Genomic DNA, 26267 nt, shown 5'->3' on the forward strand with positions numbered 1-26267 from the left:
AAACAGATGCCCACATATTTCAAAATCACTTTATCTCCAGAGACTATAACATAGTTTCTATTGCTGTTGGCCTACACTAATTACAAGTCAAGATTCTTATATGTATAGATTATGAAGGAGCATGAACATAATATTCAAATACTGAAGAAGTCTATTAAAAGATGAAAAGGAACTCTTCTCTCCTACAAGACAAGGTGACTGGCAGAAGCTGCAAGAAAATGACAATAGGCTAAATGCTAAGGAAAGCTCTCACCAATCATGTAAGGAAACCATAAAATTCCGATTAGAAATACTTAAGAAACCAGACTTGCACAACTGATTGCTCTACACAAAGTTTCTCTAAAAGGATTTCAATCAGAATTAAATAAAGTTCTGAATTACATTTTTCCTCACTAAGATATCAGCTGAACAAGCCAGACATTTAAACAATTATGGCCTATTTCTGTTGTAAATACAATTTTTAACTTTTTAAAAACTTTACTGTGGCTTTGCAGCTGAGTGTGGCAAACTGCATCTACTCACCAAGGTTACAGCATGTTGCTACATTTATCACAGAGGAAACACAATGCAGTCCTGCAGCAATCATGCTAGCAGTTTACTCTCTTTCCACCAACTTAGAAAAGGCCCAGTAGACCTTTCAGGAGAAAAGACTGAGAGCTACAAATGTCACAATTTCAGCATTGTGTGGCTGTGTCTTCTAGAGGATGTACAGTTTAGCTGTAGCATGGATGTGTTCCTTTAACTGGTACTAAACAATTTCTCCAGTAGGGTAATGTCATACTGTGATATTGCTGGGCAGGGAGGAGGAAAAAACAATAGGGGGTAGATAAGGGAAGTGCTGCACCCAGTGAGCAAGCAGAGAGTGTGTGTGCCATCTCCTCTCTATTTCTAAGGACATTTTCTGCAAGCTTACAGTAATGTTACTGATTTCCTGAACCCTTTAATAGTCTCATTAAAATCCCATTCTAATACCTACGTTTTTCCAATCTTGTGTGCTAAATCTACAGTAGGCTTCACAACTATCTCAAAGAGAGATGGTATTTTCTTGAATTCGCCAGAGGGATCTTGAAAGCTTTCTGTGTCTTCTTCAGTAAATGAAAACGGTTCTGGTGGGGTTGGCAAAAGCCCAACTCCTGGTGGTGGTTTAGGAAGAGGAACTATGCCTCTCTTCCTAAGTTCTTCCAGTTCTTTCTCATCATCATTTTCTGGCTCTTCTTCAGTATTCAGTACCTAAAAGAAACATACAATGTAACAAAAGTCATAAATGTTTCTGGTGCATTTTCTAAATAGCACTACAGAATCCTACCATACTTCTTACTTGGTTCTGTATCTCAAACAATAGGTTACAACATTTTCAAAACAAAGTACATAATGATAAAAATTCATAGAATACAAATGGGATTAAAATACCATCATATAGTATAGGTCTAATATTAAACAAAATTATTTGGAACCACCTAGCAAAATCTCTCCTAAGCTTAAATCTAGCACCAAGTTAGGCAGTCTTGTAAGATCAAGTGGATGACACAGCCCATCATCCAAACATGAAGTTTTACGCTGGTCCACTGATATTAGCATTCGGCTTTTGGGGCAGACTGGGATCCAAAATAAGGGACTGTCTGTTTCCTTAAAGGCAAACAATGAAATCCAATTATTTTGTTACTTGGGGAAGAAAGAACAACGATTAGGAAATTAAATACTGGATCAAGAGCTGAACCCTGCCTGGCAGTGCAAATGGGCAACAAGCCCTTCCTAGAACATTCTGGATCCTACAAGCTCAGGTTTCCTCTGCGAGATGCGTTCTTCCCATTTCAGTGAGCTTATCAGAATCTCACTTATAAAAATGAACTGCATCTGTTATGATCTTACTGGATTTTGCTGCTTATGACATAGTAGAGACTTGATTTTGTTAAGATGCTTTGAAACTTGAAACCAGAAACTTGAAAGGCAGTTACGTTAAACTGGTCGCAGTCTCCTTTGTCCAGGCATGCCCAGAAAGCCATAATTGATAACTTGGAATTCACCAGAAACACTGTTCTGTGTCCTGGGCCACTACCTTAACAACATGGTCAAGTGCCTGAAGAGTAACAGACGACAACTGAATCAAGATGAAGGTAGAATCCTGGAAGATAGAATCCTGATGGCACCTGGTATTTTTGGCCACTGTGTGACAGAGTGTTGGGTGGATGGGCCTTTGGCCTGATCCAACATTGGCGTCTCTGATGTTCTTATTTCTGGAGAAGACGATGATATTGGATTTATACCCTGCCCTTCACTTGGAGTCTCAGAGCGGCTTACGATCTCCTTCTCTTCCTCTCCCCACAACAGACACCCTATGAAGTAGGTGGGGCTGAGTGAGAGAACTGCTCTTAATAGAACAGCTCTCAGAGAACTTTGAGTGACCCAAGGTCACCCAGCAACTGCATGTGGAAGAGTGGGGAATCAAACCCAATTCTCCAGATTAGAGTCTTCCACTCTTAGGGTGCGTTCAGACGGGCAGCTAATCCCACCATTATGCTGGCTCAAATTTGAGCGATGTTCCGTCGAATCACCTTACCGCGTGTTGCTTCCACTGTGGATTGTCTAGACGGCGTCCACTGAAGGAGGCACGCACAGTGGGTTGTTTTTTTTTTTAAAAAACCCCTTTTTGTGCATGCGCATAGGCGTGATATCGCAGCCTTGTTTATCCGCGCATGCGCAGAATCAAGATTTTTTTAAAATGGTGTCCGTTCGGGATGGTCTGACGCCATTTTTTAATTCTGCGCTGGAACGATCAGACAGGTGCAAGTCTGCAATTGGCCCGTCGAAACTGAAAACCCCAGATCTTAACTAGTACCTTTTTAGTACGGCTCCGAAGCACAGCAAAACGGGATGCTCATGGAAGACGGACATTTCCCAGATGTTGATGTCTGGACATTACATTTAAATCCATGAGGCACTTGTGCCTCGCGTGTATCTAAAGAGCCGTCTGAACGCACCCTTAGCCACTACACCAAACTGGCTCTGGGGATTGTTCTGACAACTTTAGGTGGAATGGCATTGAACTTTAAATTCTGTTTGTAAACCCCACTTCCCTGATTGTAAATCAGATCAATGCAGCTGTAAGGACATTATTCTTTCAACTGCATTTTGGGTGAAAACTGTCTCACCTCTTATATTCTATTTGGCCCAAAGAGTGTTTGATGTCAGGCAATCTCTGGTGTCATTTGTTGCTGTTGAGGCAGGAGGTGTATCGAGTTTTATCTGGTTGCTTTTTATGCTTGTTTTTAAAATTGCTATCATACTCGTGAATACTAGTTTTTGTAGGCTGCCTTGAGCATCTGTTCATTGTAGGATACAAGTGTTTTTTAAAAAATCCAGAGGAAAAACTACACAAAACTGGAAGATTCATTGGAAAAGATAACAGACTGAAAGAAAGCAGAACAGAGACAGATGTAACATATTCCCATTATTGGGGCCAATTTGGAAACATCCTTAGTCTCAAATCAGACATTTCTTCTCTGGGCTTGACCTATGAAAAAAAGTTTTACAAGGTCGTGGCTCTGTACAACTTGCTGGCATCCACAATGTCACCATGAAAGCACCTCCAACCCCTGAAAATATTTTTCACTTTTATCTCATTTCTTATGTTAGAATACAAAACATTAAATTTGCTTAGAAGCCTTGGAAAACCAAGTTAAAGCCAGGTTAATCACTGACTTTTTATTTTTGAAAACTGACAAACTTTTCAGATTCCTGTATGAAGTTGAATATCCTGATAACAGGCATTACTCACTTTATCAAGTAGTTCTTTTGTTTCTTTAGTTAGCGGATCATGAGAAAATTTGCATTGATCACCATGGTAGCACTTTGCTCCTGTATGATAGAACTTGCAAGGAAATTCATGTAAACCAATATTAAGAACTCTAACAAGGCTAACATCTCTAGTAAATTGCTTAGCATTTTGTTAGGCAGAGAGTACTGAAATTAGGCCTGTAAGAAGCCCCTTAAAGTAAGCAGGATTCCTATCAGTGTGAGCTGGACTATTCCATGTCAGGGGGCAACAGATTCTCTATATGGATGAGTTCATAGTGAGGGAATATTTTATATGGAATATTCTGAAATTACATTGTCTCAAAAGATTCCCCTCTTCTATTATTTTCATTGTATGGAAACAAGCACTGACAACAGAGAGCACAGCATTTTAAATAGTTTAACAATATACTACCACTAACAATTAACTTTAAATATAATTACTTCCTAACAAGCATGGATCTAAAGCTCATCCCCCAGTGTTTTGCAAGTATCTCTTTACATTGCATTTCAAGCCAATATTTTTATAGAACATCTATATTCTAGTACAAGTTTTCAAATATATTGCTCAAATTATATTATCTGAATATTTCTGTCAAAGGATATTATGCATGTAAATACAGTTCTCTCCTTTGGAACAATAACCCTGTATATAAAATTTGCAGATTTCCTTTTTCTTCTCTATCTCTGCATCATGATCAAATTTACACTGGTCTCCCTGTGTACATAAAGAAAGAGGTTATTAGTTACAAGTATATAATACTTATATTTCAGGTTGAGTTTACAATGGTAATGTGGTAAACTTTAGCAAGCCTTCTTCAATTATTTTTTCACTAGCTGAGCTGAAAAAGTTGAAATGAATTTCTATATTAATTTTACAAAAATAAAATAAAGCAAGTCATAAAAGTGCATCCAAATTCTGGGTTTATACAAAAAATGAAACTGTTTTATGACAATGCAGATACTATTTGCATTCAGAATGTATTGCCAGTTTTGGCATTATCAGAATTGCTTAAGGTCTTCTTTTCACAATGATGAAACACTGTGTTGCAAGAATGTGTATGCTAACTTTATAATTATCATCAGAACAATTTATTTTTCCAAAGAGGAATTCTCTTTGGAAGTGCTTATACTGAACATCTTCAGAGTGTAAAACAGTTAACAGGAACATTTAAAATGCTATGTACAGACAAAATAACCTGTCCTTCTGCCTTAATTTTCTTGAAATTCTGAGATCAATACAAAAAGGTACTAGAGAAAATTACTTAATACATAAAAATGCAATATCCCTAAAATGCTTCAATGACTTCTATCTTACTATTGAACAAACTGGAATCAAATTTATACACTCCAGAAAGAGACAGTATAGTTATATACCTACCTTAATGCATCGTGCCTCTAAGAAATATTTACAAATTTGTTTTCCTTTGTGTTCTACAGTATGCTGGTTTATGAATGCCTGACTCATAGTTGGCCACTTCTTCACTGGCTTTATTTCCTGCAAAAACAAATTTATTTTTTAGTTGTTTTTCCTCCTTAAGTATCATTCCAAATTAAAATAACTATTAAGTTCAATTTTTTAAAGGAGATACTATAATTTGCTGAGCTTCTTAAGGTCAAACAAGAGTTTACTCAGCCATCAATATTATAGTTAAGATTAGTTAAGATAAACTTTATGAGTGTTTGACAATGTTTATACAAGAGCTTCCTGTGTCTGTAACAAGGAGTACAGTAGTACATTCATACAGCATGAAAATCAGGCATAGGTTTCTCAGCGCTGATGTCTAAAAATACAGTAACTTAGTCAGTATGGTTCTTCTTTGGACCAAGATGTGGAAGACACAGCTTAAACCTAACCTCTGTTGCAGGCTTGCTGTGAGGCCTTACAGCCTTAGCCCCACATCTTTTAAAGAAAAATTATAGTCATCCCACTCTAGAGGATAGCCTGACATGTTAACACAATAAAGGCTGTAAAAATACTGGTTATTCTGTGTGACAGTGTAAAGACACTGGCCATTCTGTTCAGTGGTGGTAGGCTGTGCTGACTTAGCCACCAGCCATCTTACTGCTATTGACTGATGGGACTTCATCAGAACTTACCTTGTTATTTTTGTAAATGCAGCTATCTACTGACCAGTGATCTTTATCTTGTTACTATTTCATGTTACAAAATTGACAGTTCATCAAAAGTTGATCAATGCATGCAGGGGTCATTTCGTAGAAAAAGAGGTGCAGGAGCTAATTAGCATAACTTATTTGCATATGCCACACCCCCTGACATCACTGGAAGTGTGACAGAAGGCAACACCCACCGCTCGGGCTCCACTGGAGTGTTTTGGATTGCTAGCTATTGGGGGGGGGGGGAACGTGCAGATCTGTCCTCGCAGAGGAGGGAGCGCTTGTACCTGAATAAAGGTTGGTCTTAAAGGTGCCACTGGACTGTTTCGGACCGGGGAGCCAGGGGGAACTCTGCAACTTACCTGGCTGCTTCTTGCTTTGACTGAGGGCTACTGGGAGCAGGGGGTGGGATTGTTGCATGTGCCCGCCCCCTGTGCTCGTTACTGCCGGAGCTCCGCTCCTGCGGGAAATGACCCCTGGATGCATGTATTCTTTTACTATAACACTGTTTAATAGAATAATTATCATTTATAAAAGCACCAATAAAATTCTACAATCATATTACAACCACACCAATGGCAGCCATAGTACTGAGTTTTCTCAGTACATAAAATTCCAGTATTTTAATATAACATATGCCACTTACCTCTTCAGGTCCTTTATTTGCACCTCTTCCCCTTCCACGATCTTTACGTTTCAACTTCTTTTGAATGCCACGGCCTCGGCCCATACCATAGCTATTGCCAGTTTGTGTAGAACCTGGGGAAAAGTCAACCCACTTAGGACATAATGTTCCAGAAGAGAACAGGAAAAGGGACAGGATAGATATGTGACTTACATAAACATCACTTCGTTTTTTGTCTCAGGTAATGATGAATGTACCACATAAGGTCCTACATGCCAAGTCAGTGCTACAATGCCAAGGTGATTTCTGATATTGTAAATTTGCACACAGTTTCTTATAAAAGTGTGATATTTTAAGAGGGGTAGCTGTGTTAAGTCTACTGTAGCAGAATAAAATGGAACTCCAGCATGAGCTTTCATGTGTCAGAGCTCCCTTCTTTGGATACCTATTTTCCCCTCCCATAAGAATCTGAAGAAGTGAGCTCTGACTCATGAAAGGTCATGCTGGAATAAATTCTGTTAGTCTCTAAAGTGCCCCTGGACTGTTTTATTTCACCTAGTGATGATCCACTGGATTGCATTTGACAAAATGGGTTCTAGTCCATGAAAACATATGCTAGAAAAAAATCTTAGTCTTTAAGGTATCAATATATTCCTGTTGAAACTTTATTATGTGTTCCTGCTTTGAGTCCAAAGTACATATAACGTAAAACACAAGCAGTGAAAACTGTTGTCATTTCAGAATTACAGGAGTTAAGTGGCTCAAGCAATTTTAATTCTAGCTTGCCACAAAGCTAGATGTGCCATGAAATAAGAGTTTAGGAGTAGTAACATTCTAGCTTGCCACAAAGCTAGATGTGCTTAAATAAAAGCCATGAAATAAGAGTTTAGGAGTAGTAGCAGTATTGGGAAGTTTCTTTGGCTATATACAGTATGTCTGTTATTTGCAGTTTGTTCCACTGTGTATCTCACTTTGTTTGGTACTCCTTTGGCTAGTGGCAGCAGTAACACACTGACTGAATACCTGTCTTACGTATCATCTACCATGTGATCAATTCAGGATTTCTACGGACTCATCCTGACACACACCTATTCCTCTGAAATCCATCAGGCTCATATCTCAGGGAATAGCAAGCCACATTCTCAGGTGGTGCAGCAAAGAAAAAGCAGAAATGGCCAACCTCTTTAAAAAACAAATCTGCCTGTGGAACAGGTTGATCTCACAAAGCAACTTTATCAGCCTCCAAGAGCTCTAACAATTTTTAATCAATGTATGCTAAAAGTTTTGCCCACAATTGCATGTCTAAAGGGAAGACAGATTTAAATATCATATCCTCTGGATTTTCAGTGCTCAGTAACTATGAAGTCTTGCTGTTACGTGACACCTACCATATTATAAAATGTTATTATACAGCTGTTACAGATCTGTGAAGAGATCATGTAGTGTGACTTAAATAAACTTCTGGCTCCTGAGCTACTCTCTATGCAAGAAAGTGATCCCTCACAACACAGAAGCTGGCCACCACCAATTTAAAATACTGACAACTTCAACAGGTTAAAATATAGGATGAGCACCCAAACTAGGTACTTGTTTAAGATTAGCAGGACAGTTTACTGGATATCTGTTCTTGTATGTTTGAGCTAATACAGGCAAGAGGAGAGAGTCTGATCTGGTATTTCAAGATTTGACTTAGCCCAGGGAACTTTAAAACAAAGTTTAGCTGATGACACTGGAGGTGTCACACTTGCCCTTTTAACTCAGTAGTCTTCAACATTTGCATGCCCAGGGCCCATCTTTAACCTGCATGATAACAACTTTCAATATATTTACAACTTCAATTCTGCAACTTTCAATATATTTCTTTTTTTCTCCTTTTATGAAAGGGACATACTTCCCAAGCAAAAAATTGGGGTAGTGCCTATGGAGGGAGCCACTTTAAGTTGGCATACAACACACTTGGGTCCCCACCGTCTAGTTGGACCAATGCTCAATGGACATACTCCCTTTCATTTCAATGGGGAACAATGACTCAGACACCCTTTTTGATAACTATGTTCTTGCCATGAAGATAGATTCAGATAGATAGATTCAGGTGGGTAGCCATGTTGGTCTAAAGCAGCAGAACAAACTTCAAGTGTGCACGCACACGAAAAGCTTATACCCAGAATTAAACTTCATTGGTCTTAAAGGTGCCACTGGACTCAAACTTTGTTCTATGTTCTTACTACAATTGTTAACTTGACTGAACTAGACAATTTTAGCCATAGACAATGCTCACAGGGAGTGTTTGTGTTAAAACCAACTAAAATTAATATTCTCCTGGAGCAGCAGCGAAGCTAGTCTTTTTTTACTCAACTATCTTTTTTTAACTTTTATTTTGGTTTTCATAAGACATTACATCCTCTTAGATTACATATATTTTCAGAGTCTATTATACATCCATTTTTACCCAGTTATACACCCTTTTCCATCTATTGTTTTGTACATTATTGTTCCTATTTTGAAGTATTAAACTCAGATCATCCATTTGTGCAAGATCTAACAGTTTTACCATTAGGTCTTCCTTTGAGGGCAATATATCTAATTTCCAATTCTTTGCCAATAACATTCTTGCCGCGGCTATTATATAGGTTATACATCTTTGGAGTTGTATCCAGTTGGTACCGTATTTAATAGATAATTTTCTGGTATTAGAGCTAAATCCAAGTCTAAAATTTCTTGAATCCATTTATGTATCGTTTTCCAATAATTTTGTACCTTTTTACATTTCTACCATATATGATAGAATGTCTCCACATTGGATTTACATTTCCAACATTGGTTGGAATGGATGTATTACGGAAACACTTAGCTATTTTATCCGGTGACCAATACCATCTGTGGAACATTTTGTATACATTATCTTTATACGATACAGCTCTCATATACTTTACAGATTTCCATGCTCTAGACCATTGTTCTACCTCTATATTTTTACCCAAATCTTTCATCCAAGATATCATCACTTCTTTAATATTTTCATCATATTCAAAGTCATCCAATAAGAAACCATAAAGCTTCTGAATTAATTTGTCATTCGAGGACAACCATATCTTGTCTAATTCATTATTTTCATCTTCAAAACCTCTTACCATATCTTTACTATATCTATCTCGAATTATTACATATTTCCAGCAAGATAAATTATTATCATGTAGCAGTTTCTCTTCTGTTTTTAATTTATTATTATTTTTTAAGAAAAGCCTGGTGATTCCTTTTTTTACTCAATGGCGAAATTGATGGTTTTGTAAATGCCTCAAGCGGGGAAACCCTATAGAATCTCCTCTTTATTTCATTCCATATTTTACTCAATGCACCTCTTAATATGTGGCTCTTAAAGTTAGAGTGTATTTTCTCTTTATCATACCATACGTAAGCGTGCCAGCCCATAAACAAATCGTGTCCTTCTAATGCTAAAGTCCTGGTATTATCCAACAAAAGCCATTCTTTTATCCAAACAAGGGCCTCCGCTTTATAATACAGAGACTAATTAGGTACATTCATCCCCCCTTTTTCCTTTCTATCCTGTAGTATTTTCCATCTTATTCTTGTTCTTTTGCGGTGTCATATGAATTTTTTTGTAATTTTGTCCAGCTCCTCAAAAAATTTCTGATTCTTTAATATAAGAATGTTTTGTGCTAAGAATAGAAATCTTGGCAGTATATTAATTTTTACTGCTGCTATTTTGCCCATAATAGATAATTATTTTCCATCTTTCCAAGTTGTTTCTAATTTCATCTAACAGTTTATAATAGTTATCCTCTATCAAAGAACTACATCTATTAGTCAAATTAATACCTAGATATTTGACTTTTTTAACAAATTCCATCAAAGTTGTTTTTTGGATTTCCTGTATAGTATCTAGTTGACAGTTTTTCGATGAAAGTTTCATTTTTTTATAATTTATTTTAAGACCTGCTACATGACCGTAAGTTTTTATAGCCTCCAACAGAGAAGTAATAGATGTTTTCAGATTCTCTAATATAAATACCAGGTCATCCGCAAAAGCCAACAATTTAATTCTTCTCCTTTTATTTTTAAGCCTTTTATATGATCATTATTTTGTACACCTTCGTTCAAAGATTCTAACGCAAAAATAAACAATAGTGGCGATAGGGGACAACCTTGTCTCGAGCCTTTTTGGATTTCTATATTATTTGTCGTATCATCTTAATAAGTATTTTAGCATATTGCTTTTTGTATATCGCTTTGATCATAGTCGAAAAATACTGACCACATCCTGCTCTATCTAATTTTCGCAGTAGAAATTCCCACGATAAATTATCAAAAGCTTTCTCTGCATCAAGAAACATTAGAACTAGTTCTTTTTCAGAATGTAATTCATAATATTCTAAGATATCAATAACTGTGCACCAATTATTCTTCATTTGTCTTTTCGGAAGAAAGCCCATCTGATCTTGATGGATGGTTTGAGAAAATATCTTTTTAAGTCTCAAAGCTAAAATACTAGCAAATATTTTGTAATCGGCATTTAATAGGGATATTGGTCTGTAGTTTTTAATTTCACTTGCGTCTGAATTAGGTTTATGTATTAAAGTGATTAATGCCTGTTTCCAAGACTCGGGTGTTTTTTCTGCTTTTCCTATCTTTTGAAACAGTTCTTTTAGTGGGCTTGCTATCTGTTCCTCAAAGATTTTATATAGTTCCACCGGTAATCCATCCGGTCCAGGTGCTTTTTTCTTTTTTTGTCTCTTAATTGCTTCTACCATCTCACACATTGTAATTGGCTTGTTTAAAATCTTATGTTGGTCATTAAATGTAGTGTAATTCCCTTTTTCTAAGTAATCCTTAATTTGCTGTTTATCTTGTCTATTTTGATAGTAAAGTTCTTTATAGTATTTTTCCACTATGTTTTTAATTTCTTGTGGGCTATGTTTCTCTTCATTATTCTCTTTGTTTAAATCCCCCTGATGGGAAATTTTTATTGGTTTTTTCATACACTACAAACTAAACAGAAAAATAGGGAAGGGAACTACATCTAAGGAGAAAGAATAAAGACCCACTAATAACTAAAAACCCAAGAGTAGGAGATCAATACATAAGCTTATCTCAATGTTATTCTAAAATGCTAATAATACATTGAACATAGTTGGTTATGCTAAGTTAATTATCTTTTAACCATCCATTTAATTGTTTAAAGAAAATCCCAGAGCCTCCCAAAGTTATTTCAGAATTTTCAGGCACAAATCAGAGTCCTTCAGCCATTATTTATTCTTGTCTTTTCTTATCCTCAATTTATATGGACTTCTGGGGGCAGCCGTCCCCTTTCCAGAGAGTGAGTCCTCGTCAGAAGACACCGAGCCTAACTCGCCATCCGATTTGCTTTCTTCTTCATCCTTCTTGTCCTCAACTGGTTCCCCCAGCTGTGTTCGCAGGAAATCCTGTGCTTTAAGAACAGAGTCAATCTTTTCTTTTTTGTCGTGGAGTTTGAAAATGATGCATTCTGGAATTAGCCATCTGTAACTGATGCCATTTGTTTGTAGAAAAAGGATTAGTTCTTTATATTTCTTTCTCTTCTGTCTTATGTCAAATGGGATGTCTTTTAAAATCCTGATGTTGTTGTCCCCAATTTTCAAGGGTATTCCAGTAGTTGCTTTCAAAATAGAATCTCTCACATGTCTCTTCAAGAATCTGACCACTATTTCCCCAGGCAGATTATTTTTCTTGATATATGAGGAGTAGGACCTATAGACCACATCTATCTTGCTATATAGATAATCCGCTGTCAAATCTGTCATTGGGGCAATTGCTTCGCTCAGCCATTGCTTCAGATTCTCTCCTTCTTAGTTTAATAAGACGTTTTTCTCTTTCTTTCTTAAGCTTATGCCATCTATTAGTTTTATTTAAATTTTCAAAATAATATTGCTTGGTGTATTCAATTTATTTTTGCTATTTCATGATTGAAAAGTAAGTTCATTTTATGGTGGAGAAAATTTAGTTTAATTTTTTAATCCTTAACTTCACGAGCATTTTTCATTTTATTTTCCACAATCTTGATTTGTTCTACTAGCGACTCATATTTCTTATTTGCCTGTTTTTTCTTCCATGCATTCTGACTAATCAGCCATCCTCTCATGTAAGCTTTAAATGCATCCCATACTACTTCAATCAGTGTTTCCGGTTGGCTATTTCTTTTAAAGAAATCTAAAATTTCTTACTTAGTTTTTTTTTGACAAACTCCTGGTCTCTAAGAAGTCCTATATTCATGGACCATCTATTTTTCTTTTTTTCTTCTTTTAGAATTAGTAATAGAGGGCTATGGTCCGCGAAAGTACTTGGCAAAATTTCACACTCTATCAAATCAGTAATCAATCTGAAAGATATCCATGCCATATCTATCCTCGACCAGGAGTTATGCTTTGGAGAGTAATATGTATAGTCCAACTTCTTTAAATTTCTAGTTCTCCATGCATCAATAAGGCTATATTCTTCCGCTATTTGAAGAAAACTTTTAGGTAGTACTTTGCCTATTTTGTTCCCTTTTCTATAGCTTTTCCTGTCCATTATTGGGTTCAAAACTGCATTGTAATCCCCTAAAATACAAATATTATCCACTTTTTGGAGGTTTAATGCTGTATATACTTCTTGGAAAAAGATTCTTGTCTTTGATTAGAGGCATATATATTCACTATTAATGTTTCTTTACCACTTCTTGTAATAGCAATTGCCACTAACCTTCCATCATCAAAAGTATACATTAATTTTGGGATTAAATTTTCTTTCGCTTAAATCACCACCCCTCTTTTTTCTTCTTCGCCTGAAGCAATGAAAGCATTATCCAATTTTTTACATAGCAAATATTTAACATCTATTTTCCTTATATCAGTCTCTTGCAAACAAACCATGTCTACCTGGGCTTTACTTAATTGATGAAATGTCTTTCTCCTTTTTTGAGGACTATTCAAACCATTAATATTTACCGATAAAAGTTTGAGGTTTTTTGTCTGGCATGTTTATTTTTTGTTGCTTTTTCCTCTACTCCTATACTTAAATCTAGTTAACATCTGGTATGTTGTCTTGCTTGGTTTGCTTTTTCCTTTTTTTGGTGTGGCCTCCTTTCTTTTGACCACTTCTTGTTCCGTCGTATCCTCCTCAGTGTCAACTTCTTCTCTGTCTTCCTCCTCTGCTTCTTCTTTTTGCATTCCCAATTCCTCGCCATATTTTTCCAGAAAATGTTCGATTTTAAATGTAGAATCTATTCTATGCCTTTTACTGTTGTGCGTAAATAGTACTCTGGTATCAACCACCTGAACATAATTCAGTTATTTTTTTAGTAAATTTGTCAATATTGAGTAAGGTGCCCTTCTCTCCCTTACTCTCCACGGAATTTCTTTTAAGAATATAATTTCTTCGCCTTGTATCCGCACTTTGTTTTCATAAGAAGCTCTGAGTATTTTTTTCCTTTCATTTCCTTCCTATAAAATTTCATATGCACCTCCCTGGGTTTTTTATATCTCCTCGCATAAGCTGAGTTTCTCCTATATAGTGCTTCAATTTCGTTTGCTATTTCTTCTTTCGTACCTATTTTAAGTTGCTCTGCTAAGCTTTGAATCACTTCCTCTTTGAGATTTTTTTCTATACTTTCTGGGATGTTTTGGCATCTTATAATTAGTGCCGCTTTGTCCATTTCTAAATTGATGAGGGTTTCCTCAATTTTTTCATTTTTGCTTTTTAATTCTTGTACGTCCAGATCTATATCACATAACTTTTCTTTAAATTTTACGTGCGTAGAAGACAATTTCAAGATTTCTTGATTGTTAGCTAATATGTTTTTTAATTTCCTCAGTTTCAGTTTTAATTTGCGTAGTTATTTCCTCCATTTTTTCCCATATGGGTTCCATTTCTTTCTTTATTAAAGTGGGGATAGTAGTTTCCACAGTCAATTTTACAGCTTGGGATACAGCTTGTGATACACTTTCCAGAATCATTTTATTTAAGTCCTTCATTGTCATCTGCGCTATACTCATATTGCCAAGCTTAATTTGGCTTGTTCCTCCTATTTGCCCTGGCGAGGATACTGATGCCTTCTTACTGTCGCTATACGAATATAGGTCACGTACTTTTATATTTTATTTTTATTTATTTTATTTTTATTAATATTATTGTTATTTAATTATTATTGCTTTGTTTTTAATTCCTAATCAGAATGCTTTGTACTTGTAGGTTCTTTTGTTTTTGTTCACTTTTATTGTATTTTTATTTCAATTATGAACATTATAGTTACTTGATCAAGTGTTATTCTATTAATCTTATCTTAGAGTCTCGTCTGGGCTCCTAGAAATAACCTTCCTGCTTCGGGACAGCTAGCTGTGACTGTGGGGTCACCACCCCTCAAAGCCATATGTTATAAAGTCCCCTGCCAAACCTCTCTCTACGGGAGAGAATTTGAGGTGATGAAATATCCTGAGAAAGTTGTAGGAACAGAGGAGTGAACTCTACACGCTCCCTCTGTCGTTGAGCCCGGATCCAGAAATCCTCAAATCACAGCATTCTTCTGGTCCCTTTGCTGTCCACCTTTACTCAACTATCTTGACACACAACACATAAAATACTTAGGGCTAAAACAAATAAAATGAATTTCAATGGGGATAAATGTAAAGTTCGGCATTTAGGTAGGAAAAATCAAATACATAATTATAGTATGAGGGAGACTTGTCTTGGCAGTAGTATGTGTAAAACGGATCTAAGGGTCTTAGTAAACCATACACTGAACATGAGTCAGCAGTGTGATGCAGTAGCTAAAAAGGCAAATGCTATTTTGGGCTGTATCAACAGAATTATAGTGTCCACATCACGCAAAGTGATAGTATCGCTTTATTCTGCTCTGGTTAGACCTCACCTAGAGTACTGTGTTCAGTTTTGGGCACCACAATTCAAGAAGGATATAGACAAGCTAGAACGTGTCCAGAGAAGGGCAATGAAGATGGGGAGGGGTCTGGAGAACAAGTCCTATAAGAAAAGGTTGAAGGAACTGGGTATGTTTAGCCTGGAGAGGAGACAACTGAGGGGGAGGTACTTATGAATTTCCTGCATCGTGCAGGGGGTTGGACTAGATGACCCTGGAGATCCCTTCCAACTCTATGATTCTATCAGATATTACATCAAAGGGACTATATAGAGTAAGACAGTATCACTTCCCTTGTTTTATCAGAACAATTTCACAATGGAAAAGCAAGCAGAAAAGTCTCTTGAACAAGCATTCAAGGGTTTCTGAACACTTGTTTCCCCCTTAACAACAGAATTCCTGTATTTCAGTGCCTAACATTTCCCAAGGGCACTCACCACAGTTGACCGAACAATAGGAAAGCACTCATCTTGGAGAAAAGTAGCAAATAATAAAGACACTGCACGTATTTGTAGAAAGAATGAGTGGGCCAAAAGCATAAAAATTCCAGGAGGACTGCCATAATATACCTTTTGCTGAGAGACTAACAAGTGAATGTGCAGCCTCAACCACTAAAAAGTTCCAATCCAAACCATCAGACAGGAAAGTCAATGAAACCTCACAGTATTATTAATTCTGCAACATTATCTTACATGAATGCGTTTCAAAATTAAACCAGTCTTCTAATTTACCTTTATGAATCCCTTTCATTCCTTGCTTTTTCACTGGTTCTTTTAAAACTGGAGGTTCTAAATCAGCATTTGATGTTTCTTTAGCTTGTCTATATTGTTTCAACTGGTCAGCAAAATCCTCTTTTTCATCTTCATTGTAGCCAAAGTTATCATCGCTGTACGTGCTATAATCCTCATAGTCCTTGCTTTTTGCCTTTTTATTATGCTGAGTCTTCTGTGAAGATGTGTATTTTCCTGAAATATGTCCATGCTAAATCAAAGAGAATGACAATTAGAAGAACATACCATCTACTATAAACAGACAGAACTTTCCAGAGTCTCCAGCAGAAGTCTTTCCCAAATTTGTCAAGACAGCTTAATCTCAGGTATCAAGGTTAAACCATAGGACCTGACACATAAAAAGAAAAAGAAAGCACAATGGATTCAATGCCATTCCTTTGAACTTTTCTATTCTGTACCAGATACATGCTTCGCTGTTTCAGTAATACTTGCATGGAAATAACTGAAATAAAAACAAATCCATGTAAAAATACACAGATATGGTTTTAGTGTTGCAAATAAAGTATAAAGGTGCCTCTAGAAATTCAACATTTACAGATGACAACAAATCTGAGCTAGAACTGGATCACTATCTCATTCTTCCTTCCCAGTCTGCCAGTCACATGAGAACAGCAACAGGAAAAAGAAATCTTTTCAACGAAGACTTATTTCTGTCTTAATGCTAAGTGTTCTGGAAACTTTCGTCAGACTAATCAGTATAAAGGTTTGCACTTGAGAAGTCACAGATCTCTATTTAACTTCCTGATACCTGACTATTAATCTCCAGGCAACAGGTACACCTTCAAAACAATTCTAAATTCACCACAGGTATATTACAACAAAATAAATACTACTAAAATATTTTATCCATTTTCCTTTTATTCACATTTATACATAATGCCCACAATCTTGACTAACTTAAAATAATGTAAGAGTACCAACAGTTATTACTACATAAAAGACAGCATTTGCTAACCTGATTCCAATTTCGTACCCACAAGAAGCTGCCTTTGATTCCAAAGTTATCATCATACGTTTAATTCTGAGTCACACCACAGAGCATATGATTATCAGACAGGCAAAATGGAGCTGGGGGAAATTTCTCTACAAACCTGAAGAAAGTCCCAGGTTTGAAGAAAAACCTGGAGGAGGACTCACTGGGGACAGGCCTGACAGTGAAGAGTCTCACGTGCAACTGGACCTGGCCTGGTGACAGCTGTGACACTAAACCCAGCAGCAGCGGCTGCTGTGCAAATGGGTCAGACCTTTCCCAGGGAGAGGCTGCTATGGGAAAGGAAACAGGGACAGCTGAAGACAGGGCGGGAAAACATAAAGGCTGGTTGGCTGGTGGGTGGGAAGGAGAGAAGGAAGCAATAAAAGAGGAGGGGCTATGACAGCTGACAGGCTAGAGAAGGCGGAAATAGTGGAGGTGAGGATACAGGGGAAAATGAGATTCCTCTCTCACAAGCATCCCCTGCATATATTTATATATTATCAAAAGATTACCTCATATTTAAATCATCTCTAGTATAACCTAAGTATCCCACTAACTGGGTTCACAAATTGGTTAAATTATTTTCAATATTCCTAAAATATATATAACAGTAATCTTGCAGGATTACTACTATTCATATTTTTAGACAGTGTGAACTAAATTTATGCACATTTCTCCTCAAACAGCATACCTCATTTTACCACTTTAATTGTAACTTAAATATGTCAATTTCATTATGACTCAACTTTTAAATTAATTATTTACTGGCCATTAATTGACACATCATGTTTCTGAACATGTACTTCTTTTGAGATTCTTATGTCTCTAAGCCTGGCAGCCTCGTCCTGTGGCTACACAGGAAGCAAACCCTCCCCTTTGTTTGTAAGCTGAAGCATAACAAAGATCTGATCCTGGCTTTTCTCTGCCTCATCAGTTTAGCATGTGTTTCAAAACAGCAAAGGAGGCATCATCTTTGCATTTGCAATGATTGCACATTCAGAAGCAACTACCTTCATCATGGGACAATGCTTGACTTAGACCCTCCCAACATTTTCTGGAACCTTACAGTTTTTATGATTTGCCTACCCCCCCCGGCAGCCATTTTATAACTGGTCCCCACCATTTTGGCAGCCATTCTGTGGAGCTGCCTGTTGTGACAGAACAGCGTACACCCAGGGGATCCAAATCTCATGGAAAGACACTATTTCTCAGGGAAGGGAGTAATAAACTTCATAAACTGCCAACTGAGTGGAGATGGGTTTCCTGCAAGGAGATACCCATTTGCCCAACTGCCCGGAAGGGACAAGATGGGATTTCTACTTGGATGACTTGAATGGAGCAATTAAGGATGGAGATGTGACACCAAGCTGATTGCAGAAAAGAGTGCCAAGTAACCCATGAGGGGCATCACTCCCCAAACTCAGGATTGGGTGAAGGGAGACCCACCCAGCTAGGGCAGGAAGGGTTAAAAGATGCAGACACCCTGTTACCAGCACTCAAGCCGAACCAGGGAGGGAACAGAGTGATGTCTGCCCTGAATAAACTCCATTTCTTAAACTCCAGCTGGCTCGTGTCCATTCCAAGGAGGGGAGGTCAAGGTAATTTCTGTGTCTCTAAAGCTTAGACTAGCTTTAAATGTTTTATTTTTCTTTCTTAGTTCTGCAGTAGTCCTTTAGTGCTGTGATATACTTTTCCCTATGGACTTGGGCTCCAGAGTCTAAAGCTGTCTTATAGTGAATAAAGACTGTGATGAAATGAGGGGCAAGAGATGCTGTAACATTTATGGTGATAGGCATGTGTGGAGTGCAGTCTGAAAAGAAGAGCTGTTCCTTTGTTTGGAGAGCTCTTTTGAGCCTGTACTGGGAGAGCTTGCGCACGCATTCGGTGTCAGTTTACCACGAAGAATGACAGAGGAGAATGATACTAAAAGGGGCTGTAGATGCCCCACAGACAGGGGCTTTCTGCAACTCCCAAATATCAGATATACCATGGATTGTTAAGTACCTTATTTAGTGTACCTAGATCCCATCCTTTTTAGCATCCTTGGTCCAACCCATGTGACACAGAGGGGCTGGATTTTACCTAGAGGTGATGGTAGTGACCATGAAAAGGTGGGCAAAACAATGTCTAGTCTTGCCTCACACCATGACGGAGATCATGACAAAAATCTTTCTCCTTAAGAACTCAGACTGTGTTCAGAGGGTCTACTCAGCTATGCATCTGACTGTTTCTTCCATGCAAAAGCTAAAATCGCCTGGCTAGGCTGGGTTGGATAGCAAACAGGAGAAAGTGGGGTGGGAGCTAGAAGCATTCACACCTCATTCATGCACGTGGAGCCCAACCAGTGTCCTAAGCCACTGGTGAATGAGGGAAAGCATGAATCTGCTTGGGTGGTGGTATTCCTGGAATACCTGGTGGGAAGGGGGGAGGGGAAGTGGGATGAGCCCTCATACATGCGTTATCACCTCCTGCCCACTACTCTTTCTCAAATTTCCAGACGTGTTCATAGGGCAACAAAGGTATTCCAAATTTCTACCTGCAGAAGCACCATTAAAGGAGAATGTTAGTCATTTTTAGCATCTGCCCGCCAATAATCTTCACTAAATCTGTGATGAAAGAAAATGGAAAACAGTACCCAAGTAACCTTCCCTGGCACTCGTTTCTTAACAGACACAGACCCAATTCAAAATCTACGATCTATACCAAGGTAACCCGAATTAAGCTGCAGTAAAGCATACATAAATTATGGAAATCAGCAATTTGATCGTCACAGTTGGCAGCAAAGTAATTAGGGCATGAGGGAGTAAACACTTGAAAGGTCAAATGTCCTCAAGGCCAGCAGGAAAATCTATAAAGATATGCCAAAAATATAAACACACAGACACATTCAACATTATTTTTAACTAAGTAGCTACATTCAAGTTAAAAAATTTCTATTTTCTGTAGCATAAAGATCACATGTGGCATACACAAACAACTGCATCATATTCAGAAACAGTCAGAATGAAGCAATGCTTATGCACAGTCCCACCCCATTTCCATATGCAGAATATTCAGTCTGATGACTTCCAGAGATGTCAATAAATGTAGATTAGTAACACGCTACTAGAAGAGGTTTTGATCTCAATTAAGTCTTGAGAATTTGCCTCCTCATACTCTGCCTTCCTCCTTAGGATATTTTAAAAATGTTATCTGAATGTGGCTGCAAGCCATATTAAACTTTGGTTATTTCTGTAAGTAATTGAAAGTGGCTTTGTGAACTCAGGTTTTACTCAGATGGCACTATTAACTGATATTAAACAAACACACAAGGATGCAGTGGATATTAAAGCTACCTTTAAATAAACTGCAGCTAATATGAAGTTACTATTGACCTTACACAACAAGCATTAATAAAATAGCTAGTGATTGTGCACCACAGCTATAATTGGAACATCCAATTCCAAGCACTGCTGTTCTCACAAAGCAATTGGTCATGAGAAACTAAATGTCAGGAAATCATGAAGCCATTTTATGCAAATTACAGGAGGCACACTGGATTCAATTACTATGAAGAGTAACGGGTTTCTTGGAACGGTCCCTTTTTTTTCCTGGGACACTAATCCAAGTCACCCATATCTAGTTTTTTTCACATTAATATGAAAGTCTTCTCTAAGGAGAACTGAATCATTCTCCAGTAAAGAGCATTCTCTGTTAATGATCTTGTGAAGATTTTTCTCAGGTACTGGGACACCAAACAGTAAAAACTCACGCAATGAAGTTACAGATATTTTTATATGTGTGTGGTGCGTGGGTGTGTGTTTTTGTGTGCTCGCCTGCAAGTCATGGTAACTTCTGGAGACCCCTACGGGGGCTTGGATGTTTTTCAGAGAGGTGGCTTGATATTATCTGCCTCTGTGTCCCGGCTGTGGTATTCCTTGAAGGTCACCCTTCCAAGTACTTGCCAGAGTCGGCCCTGCTTAGCTTCCGAGATCTGATGAGATCAGGCTTGCCTGGGCTATCCAGGTCAGGACAAAATTACAAAGATCTTGACTGCAGTCAAGGTGAGAGCATATACTACCTGAATCTGCAATAATTTCTACTGTGAACAAATACGGCAAAGGCAACAACAGAGCCAAGGCACCAGTAAAACCTGAGACAAGATCCATTTTCTTTGCACAAAACTAGAATGGAAAGCTTTTGTACCAAGCAAGAAAAGAGTGGGAATAAACACTGCTTGAACTTTTACTGACTTGCCTAGAATTAACATTGCAAAAATGGCAGTAAGTTATAAAATCAAAGCCAAGTATTATTTTCAGTGAAATAAATACATTAAATGCCTACATTACATCAATACAATTCCAGTGTGAAAGCATGTATCTTTTAAGAAAGGATGAAAGTTGTGGTCTGAAATAGGACTGAACACGAAGACTATAAAGTTGTGAACATGAAAGGAAGTAGATCCACCTTAAACACTGTACCTGGAGAAATGAAGACTCATAATCTCTGTAGAAACCACCTCCTTTCTTATGGGGTCTTTCTGAACGTTCAGCATCAGACTCAATGCTATAGTCAGAGCTATCATCACTAGAGGGGGAATTATGCTGAAAAACAAAACCCATTTCATTTGTATAAATGTGTGCATGCAAAAAATTGCATACATTTTAAAAATACAATATATGGATTAGAAGCAAAGTAAGAGCCTCAACCAGGGGTTCATAACTCAATCTACCACAGTAATTAATCAATAAGAAAGACAGATTGTACCTTAGCTATACTGCATATATACAATCATTCCTATCTGTCATTTTATCCTGCATTTTTCCTTTGAAGGGCTCAAGGTAGCGCATATAGTTTTCTCCACTTCCATTTTATTCTCACAACAATCCTGGAAGACAGGTTAGGCTGAGAATGAGTGACTGACCCAAGGGCACCCACTCAGGTCTCCCAGTCCTAGTCCAATACTCTAGTCACTAAACCACAGTGGTACTCACAACTCCTGAGCATCTGAAGAACCCATGTAGCCTGTGAAGCTGAGGGTGATGGCTAGGATGCCAAGTAGAAACTCACTCAGAATGAATCCAACCAATCTAGTTTCAGGCATGCTTATGGGTTATCCCTAGCAGATAACCTCTGCTGGGAGATGGATAGAGGGAGAGCAACCTTGCTGAATCTCCTGGGCCTCTCAGTGATTTTCAATACCATCAATCGTGGTATCCTTCTGGATTGCCTTTGGAGTTGGGACTGCGAGGCACCATTTTGCAGTGGTTCCAGTCCTGACTGGAAGTCAGGTTTCAAAGGTGGCGTTGGGGGATTCTGCTCAGCCCCTTGGCTCCTGGGGTCCTGCAAAGTTCCATCTTCATCCCATGGGATGGATGAGGAAACTGAAGCTTAATCCCAACAAGACAGAAGTGCTACTGGTGGGTGGAAGGACTGGCCTAGTAGAAAGCTGTTTGGTGTTCTGGATAGGGTTGCAATTCCCCCTAAAGGAGAAGGTTCACAGCTTGGGAGTTCTGTGGCACCCAGGCCTCATGTCAGATAAGCAAGTGGCAGTGGTGGCCAAGCACACCTTTCAGCAGCTTCAGATAGAAAGTCAGTTGTGGCCTTTCCTGGGTAATAAAGATCTTGCCACCACACTGCACACCCTGGTAACATGTAGTATAGATTACTGCAATGCGGTCTACATGGGACTACTCTTGAAGAGTGTCCAGAAAGTACAACTGGTACAGAAGGCTGTGGGCAGGAATGATGACTGGAGCAGGTTGCAGGGACAGTATCACTCCCGTACTGTTCCATCTACACTGGCTTCCAAATTTCCTTCTGGACCTTACATGATGTGGGACCAGCATACTTTAAGGACTACCTACCCAACCATTATGATCAACTGGGGGGTCTGAAATCAGCCCTGATACTTCCTTAGAATTTTCAACAGTTCACTGTGACAAATTTACAAGGCATTCTGCAGGTAAAAATCACTTCTGTTTCCGCCTACACTCCACTGTTATAGTTCAATCTCAGTAGGTACCTAGAGCAAAGTGATCATTGGTTGTTGGATGACATCCAGCTATTGTAGCTTGAAGACACTGGCAAGCTGCTTGGAGAGATGTGACCTACCCTTTTTGGATTTAACAGCTTTTTTGAAGCAGGGGATTTTGCAAACTACACTTAAAGAGGTGGCATATGGCCTCTTGAAAAAACTCCTGTTTGAATTTAGAGGATTTAAATAACTATAGGCTGGCTTCTAATATTCCTGTATGGGGCAAAATGTTTGAGCCAGATAAGAAGGTACTACTGTGTGTGGTATTGGTGCTAATCATGGAACAGGGAGACAGCCTGTTTCAGAGCGTATACTCTCTCATTCACTGGCTCAGCGGGGCAGGCCAATGCATGAGGATAAAGACCTGGGTGAGCCTGAGAAAAGGTGCCAGTAAGTATCACCACAACAAAAGCCCTGCAGTGATCTATGCTCATGTTACCTCCAGATAAGATTACGGAAATTATCTTCATGTAGCATTGTCCTCAAAAATAGTTTAGAAATTTCAATTCATCTAGAATTTAGCAGCAAAACTCCTACATAGGATGGACTACAGATAGCTTGGTGTTATATCATTGTTGGCTGTTGCTGTTTTTTGTTTGATTTTATATCGTTGCTGACTTTTTATGGGACTCGATCACTGGGCTATTTTAAATACCATTTTATTGTACTGTACATCACCTTATTCACAAATATTATGTTATACTGTAACGCCAAATGAATCCAGTAGCAAACTACAGTGTCTCCTAAGATATCACAGTGCATTTTGAGTACACTTCTCAGCTCACATGTGGTGCCAGCAATGCTGAAAGCAGCATGTGACTACCCTGGAGACTGATCCTCTTGGCCACTTTGCAGTCCTTGGTAAATTCCACCCCAGAAAGATTCTGTTCAATGAAGTTATGCAGTTACCCCAGAGTTCCTCCTGGCTCTACCATTCTGTTCTGTGTTATAGGACGGAAATCTGGGGAAGTGAAGAATAAGCCCTAACTTTGAAGTGTCCACACTAACAGTTAAGAAATGAAGGTATTAATCCTGTTTAAAGGGTCTGTCCTTCTGTTCCATTTTTGTTTCCTGTCCTCTCTCAATGTGAACAGTATGGAACATCATTAAGAACTTAGGTGGAAGTAAATTTGTGACCATGTTCAAAAGGCAGTATTTCAGCAAAACAAAATTCAACTAGGTTGATACAGTCAAGACTTCAAATGTTAAACTTCAAAAAACCAATATATCTGCTTTGTTCACATTTCTCAGACTAAGACCACTTGAAAAAATCTAAACGTATTAAGGTTTAACTTTAAGCAAACTAAAGTGATTTCGATAACCACTCACTGTAACTGTATTGATATGGCCCTAACCATACAAAATCACACAATTGGAGATAGCCTAATTTACCTCCTCAGTCAATATAAGTATTGCCCAAATTTCCTGAAGTTAGGGGAAACGTTAGTAGTGCTATTCCTTGCATAAACTACAAAGAATTTTGATTAACAATTCTAACCTTGTGTTTATCTCGTCTTCTCCTTTTTGATTTTTTCTTTTCTTTTTCTTTTTTGCGTTTTTTCCGAGATTTTCTGTGTGCTTTTTCATTTTTCTGTTTATCTTCCACTTTTGCATCTTGTTCTTCCTTATCTTCTTCAAAACCAGCATCGTCTATTTCACCATCCTCAAGTTCACCATCTTCTCTGTTTCAGAAACATAAAGTCTAGATTTAATATAAATATAATTTTTGAAAGGGCAATGCTTTTCTATAAGAATGTAGGAAATGTAATGCAAAAAAATTGTTTCACATTTGTTTCAATCAAAACTATACATATTTATGCAGTCACATAATATAGTTTTTATCTGCATTTCAGTGAAGAGTACTATCTTAAAATTGCAAGTACTATTAATACATTTTATTGATATTATCAAAATAATAAACAAATATGGCAATTCCACTGGCAAGAACATAGAGGAAAAAAACAGAAATATTTATGATATGAAAATATATAGATTATACTACTAACCATATAAAAAGTCATTTTTTATTGTGAAAAATATAATTGGTAGAGAAGAATACATCTCAAATGTGCCTAAGACAAGCTAGGCATATAGTAACTATCCTCTTTACTAACTTAGTACAGGTATGCATCTCTGAACCTATGGCTTTGCAGAAATAATTATTTCTCTGGTTAATTTATGCCATAGGGGTTATGTCAGGATGATATTAAAAAGCACTTTATATACTATATAATAGAAATGGCAACAACCATACAAAAGCAGGCCGCTCTGAGCCTGCTTTGGCAGGGCGGGTGGGGTATAAATTTGATAAATTGTTAAATAATAATAAAAATGGATCTTTTGTATACGGTATGGGGCATCAGTTAAAGAGAAGGGTTTTCTAAAGAATGCCTGAACTAGAAAACCCCCCCCCAAAAAAAAACACTAGTAATTAAGAAAGGGAAAATTTACTCTGTGACAATTGTATCATAGAACCTACATGTCTAAGAACGGCACACATATATTTAGAGTAACTTTCATTAATGACTAGTTAGAAGCTATTTTTAATGTAGTTCTTTTTGGAGGCCCAATATAACTAAAACAAACTGATTTCACAAATTGTATATGCTATTTAAGTTTTTTAAAAGGGTACTATCCTTAAAGAGAAAGGCTGTTGCTCCCCCTTCTGGTAAGAATCTTGCATCCCAACAGACAGTTCAGTGAGAGAAATACAGGGTGGGGTATAATATAGTTTTTATTTGCATTTCAGTGAAGAGTACTATCTCAAAATTGTAAGTACTATTAATATATGTAATTGATAATATCAAAATAATAAACAAATATAGCAATTCCACAGGCAAGAACATAGAGGAAAAAACCAGAAATATTTATGATATGAAAATATATAGATTATACTACTAACCATATAAAAAGTCATTTTTTATTGTGAAAAATATAATTGGTAGAGAAGAATACATCTCAAATGTGCCTAAGACAAGCTAGGCATATAGTAACTATCCTCTTTACTAACTTAGTACAGGTATGCATCTCTGAACCTATGGCTTTGC

At 37.6% G+C, this 26267-nt stretch overlaps 1 protein-coding gene across 1 annotated transcript in view; it reads right to left on the reverse strand.

The window, feature by feature from the left end:
- Positions 1–26267, reverse strand: part of ZC3H6 (zinc finger CCCH-type containing 6) — a 47747-nt gene that overhangs the window by 16607 nt on the left and 4873 nt on the right. Inside the window, exons 2-9 of the mRNA XM_015416145.1 lie at positions 24719–24902; positions 21665–21787; positions 16172–16421; positions 6557–6669; positions 5174–5290; positions 4399–4510; positions 3776–3885; positions 977–1230 (exon numbers count right to left, since the gene is read on the reverse strand). Coding sequence (XP_015271631.1) covers positions 977–1230; positions 3776–3885; positions 4399–4510; positions 5174–5290; positions 6557–6669; positions 16172–16421; positions 21665–21787; positions 24719–24902 — 1263 coding nt within the window. The remainder of the gene's footprint in view (positions 1–976; positions 1231–3775; positions 3886–4398; positions 4511–5173; positions 5291–6556; positions 6670–16171; positions 16422–21664; positions 21788–24718; positions 24903–26267) is intronic.

Source organism: Gekko japonicus, unplaced genomic scaffold (genome assembly GCF_001447785.1).
Source record: "Gekko japonicus isolate JY-2015 unplaced genomic scaffold, Gekko_japonicus_V1.1 scaffold339, whole genome shotgun sequence".
In the NCBI taxonomy this organism is placed as follows: domain Eukaryota; kingdom Metazoa; phylum Chordata; class Lepidosauria; order Squamata; family Gekkonidae; genus Gekko; species Gekko japonicus.